At 38.3% G+C, this 4,389-nt stretch overlaps 1 protein-coding gene across 1 annotated transcript; it reads right to left on the bottom strand.

Annotated features, from left to right (window-relative positions):
• Positions 1 to 807: 807 nt before the first annotated feature.
• Positions 808 to 1,805, bottom strand: Tas2r3 (taste 2 receptor member 3). Its single transcript, XM_021191201.1, has one exon. It carries the CDS (start codon positions 1,762 to 1,764, stop codon positions 808 to 810), a length of 957 nt encoding a protein of 318 aa, XP_021046860.1. The 5' UTR covers positions 1,765 to 1,805.
• Positions 1,806 to 4,389: the final 2,584 nt, after the last annotated feature.

The raw sequence follows: 4,389 nt of genomic DNA, 5'->3' as shown, positions 1-4,389 counted from the left end.
GAGCTTGTTTACTCAACAGAAAACACTAAGTTAGAGGAACAATCCCCTCCTTGAGACATACTTTTTGTGAGACATGGTGAAGGGGGCACAACAGAGAAAGGGATTTGTGCCATAGTCCATTTGGGGTTCACCTAAGAAAAATGCCCACTCTTTCATCTGAATAAATCTTTATAAATCTGGATCTATGCTTAGATCATTTGTGGTTACAAAATTTCCCCTTAGGCATCAAAGTACTTGGATATAAAAATCCAAGGCAATTATTTAGTCAGATTAGAAATCCATATTCAGTAATGCCATGTGTCCTAGTTGACTATATTCACAAAGTTAAAAGAATTTTTCATGATACTAAATATTCTCATTGACTTGACAAAGGTATTTGATGACAATAAGTAAGTCAGTGTCTATTCTTCTCTTTAAATAATATTAAGCATCAAAGTGTATCTTGATGAGGAAAAAGCACAAAAAGATTCACCCAAGGACAAAAATAGAAAGTTTAAAGAACTAAAATTCAAATCCACATCTACAGAAAAAATGTTTTTGCCATCATAAAATGTCAGGTAAAACTAATACAGACTGGTTCTGCTTAAGCTAATGGTTATTAAAATACAGTTCCATATCTATATAGTGAGTGTTCTTACATTGGCATTTCCGAAAGACTGTTGAGACTGTCCCAAGTGATTAAATGGAGAGAGGTCTTAAGAAGCATGATTGCACCTCTAAGTCAGGTAGAATCAGGGAAAAGCAGGCAGCATCTCTCCTATTGGTGGTATAGATTGATGCACTGAAAGTCCCATCCTACAACCTCTGCTATTTTATGAAGCAGAGGGTCCCTTTAGATCCAGGCTTCAGATGACCACACTCACATGGGAGCATGGCCACAAATGTCTGCTTCATCTTGTTGTTACATACTATGAGAATAAATGAATCACCAATAAGGTATGACATTGAAATTAATATTCCAATTATCCTGGCGATCCTGGTTTCTGGTAGGAAACGACTGGATGACAAAATTATAAAGGAAAGAAAGTAGAATAGGAAGAATAAGAGAAAGGAAAAGATGATTCTCATGGCTCTTTTATGGGCCTCAGTACTCTGATCTCTGGAGTCAATACTGTATTGTTGCATCTGTTGTGTGTGCTTCCCCAGAGAGAGAAGGAGCAGAAGGTAGGCAACCAGGGAAACAATTAAGGAAGGAATCTTCCACAGATTCCCAAGAACATGTATCAGATCATATTCCTGTCTCTTCAATCTGATGTATTCAGTCATATTTGGTGTGTCTTTGCTTCCAGTGAGGGCAGAATAGATCTTAAATTCATTCATCAGAGACACAGTACTGACAAAGGATAAGAGCAGTGCACCCCACAGCATCCCAACAATCACTCTAGAAGCTCTCCATTTGAGCCAGAGGAATGAGGGGTGGGAGAAACTGGCTATTTTCAGGCAGTAGAAAACACTGAGGCAGGAGATAAGCCAAATACTGAAGTTGTTTGTAAATGTCCAGAAAACATCAATTAGTTGCATTATTATCCCTGCGTCATGATTATGGTAAGAGAACACTATTATAAGGCTATCAATAAAGATAATCCACAGCAGAAAGATCCTGAAGAGGGCCAAGCTGGTAATGATGAAGTTAGACAAAGAAATCTTCTTGCTCTTGAACCAACAGCTGCTATTGATTGAGACAATGAAACCATTCACCAGATTTCCAAGAATAAACTCAGTGATAGTCAGAACCAGGAACACCCCTTCAATGAATCCCAACATATTAGAATTTAGGCCACCCTGATCCTTGTTCTGTTCATGAATCTCATCTCCTTGTTAATTTCAGGTTTTTTCCTGAGATCTACCTCCTCTTGTTGGTTTACTATACCTGTCTTTTCTGCATTATTTAGTCTGTCTTACAGAACAGCTTTGTGAATCTGCTCTGGTTGTCCTCTTCACAGATGGCATAGACTGTCACTTCTATGATCTTAAATTCAGCAGCTCTTTGTTGAGATGCAAATAATGTCCAGTGTCACAAGGACAAGGAAGATATCTGGGTCACAAAGAATATGGAAGACTGAGTCTCAATTTCAGAGGGAGTGGCAGTGTGACATGAATGCAAAGCATTTCCCATCATTTCATGTGTTTGAAAACAAAATCGCCAGCTGGTAGCATTGTTTGTGAAGGTTATGGGAACCTAAGGAGGTAGATAGAGCCTGGCAAAAGTACATTACTGCTACTAGGGATGGGCTTTGAGATTTTATGCGGGCCCCATTTTCTGTTCTCTGCTTCCTACACTGTACAAAGGGCTGGCTTGATGCTCCCTCTGGAACTGCATACCCAAATAAACCTTTTCTCCCTTACAATGCTTTTGTCAAGCTGGTGAGATGGCTCAGCAGGTAAGAGCACCTGACTGTTCTTCCAAAGGTCCCGAGTTCAAATCCCAGCACCCACATGGTGGCTCACAACCATCCGTAACAAGATCTGGCACCCTCTTCTGGAGTGTCTGAAGACAGCTACAGTGTACTTACATATAATAAATAGAATCTTTAAAAAAAAAAAAAAAAAAAAAAGCAATGCTTTTGTCAGGGTATTTTGTCACATGAACTACAGAAAAGTGATGCTGGGAACCACCCAGAAGAAAAAGGTGACCGGTACCTAAAGGAAGCACAGAACTACCTGAAAGGTAAGAAGTGTTGTTCCTCTACAAGTACAGACAGAAACAAAGAAATGCCAGAATTCTACCACCCTGGAAGTTTATGTGCATCAAGTTCAATGTCACTGGTCTTAAAATCAGTTCCTTTATTAAAAATTCCATGACCTCAACTCATGAAAATGTCACTTTCAATTTTGCAAATAGGTCTCAATTGCCAAAAATTAATTTTGCATAAAGTATAAAGATTCAATTTTTCTACCCATCCCCAAATGAGCAACAAAATTTTCTGGCATCATGGGTTGAATTACCTATGCTACATACTATTTTTCTCCACATACACATGATCAATTTCTGGACTCTGTCACTACTTTGCTTTGTTTCTACATCAATAGTATACTTCCTAATAGTACACATACACACACACTCACTCACATGAACAACAAAAGCCTTAACTAGAATCCCCTAGTTCATTCTCCAAGAGTCCACTATTCTTGGGCATTTGCTTGTCAAAAAATTTCAAAAGTCAGCTTGTCACATCTTCTTAAAGGATTTCTAGAAAATGATTTAAATTTTTTCCATCTATAACAATGTTGGTGATGTTTCCAATAAACATAATGTACTAGTGGTTTTTAATGTGTTCTAAAGAGGTTTTATAAAGCTTTTCAGAGATTCATTAAAGATTTTTATATTCTGATATTCCTAGATGACATCTTTTCAAAATCATCTTTTGATGTTGTTTAAAATGACACAAGTATTAATTTCCTGCAACTCTTATCCATACTTTCAAAACATTTATGAATCACTTTCTCTTCATGATCTCAACTCTCTTATAACAGTACTTGCTAGTCTTAGTGCAAGTATGTTTAGTGTTCATCTTTCCGTTTGAAAGGAAAATTTAATATTTAACATGCACTTTGGGTATATAACATTTATTATAAACCACAACAAGATTGATACACCATTAAGGATGGGTCTTGAAATAGGCAATTTGTATTCCTTTTACAAGTAAAGCCCTGGAGGCAGCTTGAAGGCACGGGGCATAACTGAAAGCACATAGCTTTTGTGGTTTCTGGAGACAAGTCAATAAAAGCTGCTTCCCATGGGAAAAAAGAAAAACATAAACCTCTGTTCTGTGGTTTGCCTATGTTTTAGCCCCTACTTTTAAAATGTTAAACTGAGCTGTTCCTTCCTGGAAGCCAATGCTATGGGTTGTATTATGTCCCTGCTCTCCTAGTCCACAGTTCTTACCCTTCATGTAACATACCACACTGAGAAGTACTTGAAGATGAGCTTTTTAAGAAGCTAAGGTTACATGAGATCAAAATGGTAGAGCTCTGCTACTGCAAACACACAAAATAAAGGCCAAACGAGCAGAGCAAGACAGCAGCCACTTACAAGGCAGGAAGATTCTTCTCCACAATGGACCATGGCGGCCAAGCCCAGCCTTCCAGCTTCCAAAGTAAAAGAACATGTCTGCTCTTCAAACTACCAATCTGTATTCTGTTCTGGCTACCTGCGCAGATTAATAGCCCTACCAACCTATACCAACCTCCCAACTCAGTTTACTAAGCTGCCATCTGCAACGGAAATATGATGACAATTCTTAACCTACCTGCTCCCTTAGGAGAGCTAAGGTTCCTTCCGAAGGACCATAAGAAAAATTTACTGTTTAACAGACTCCCACCCGTGTGTGTGTGTGTGTGTGTGTGTGTGTGTACCTTTAAACTGACTGCTAAAGTTTTGTGTATTTT

The sequence above is a fragment of the Mus pahari genome, chromosome 2 (assembly GCF_900095145.1).
Source record: "Mus pahari chromosome 2, PAHARI_EIJ_v1.1, whole genome shotgun sequence".
Classification (NCBI taxonomy): Eukaryota; Metazoa; Chordata; class Mammalia; order Rodentia; family Muridae; genus Mus; species Mus pahari.
Note: the sequence above shows the minus strand (reverse complement) of the source record. Positions and strands in the feature narration are given on the sequence as shown.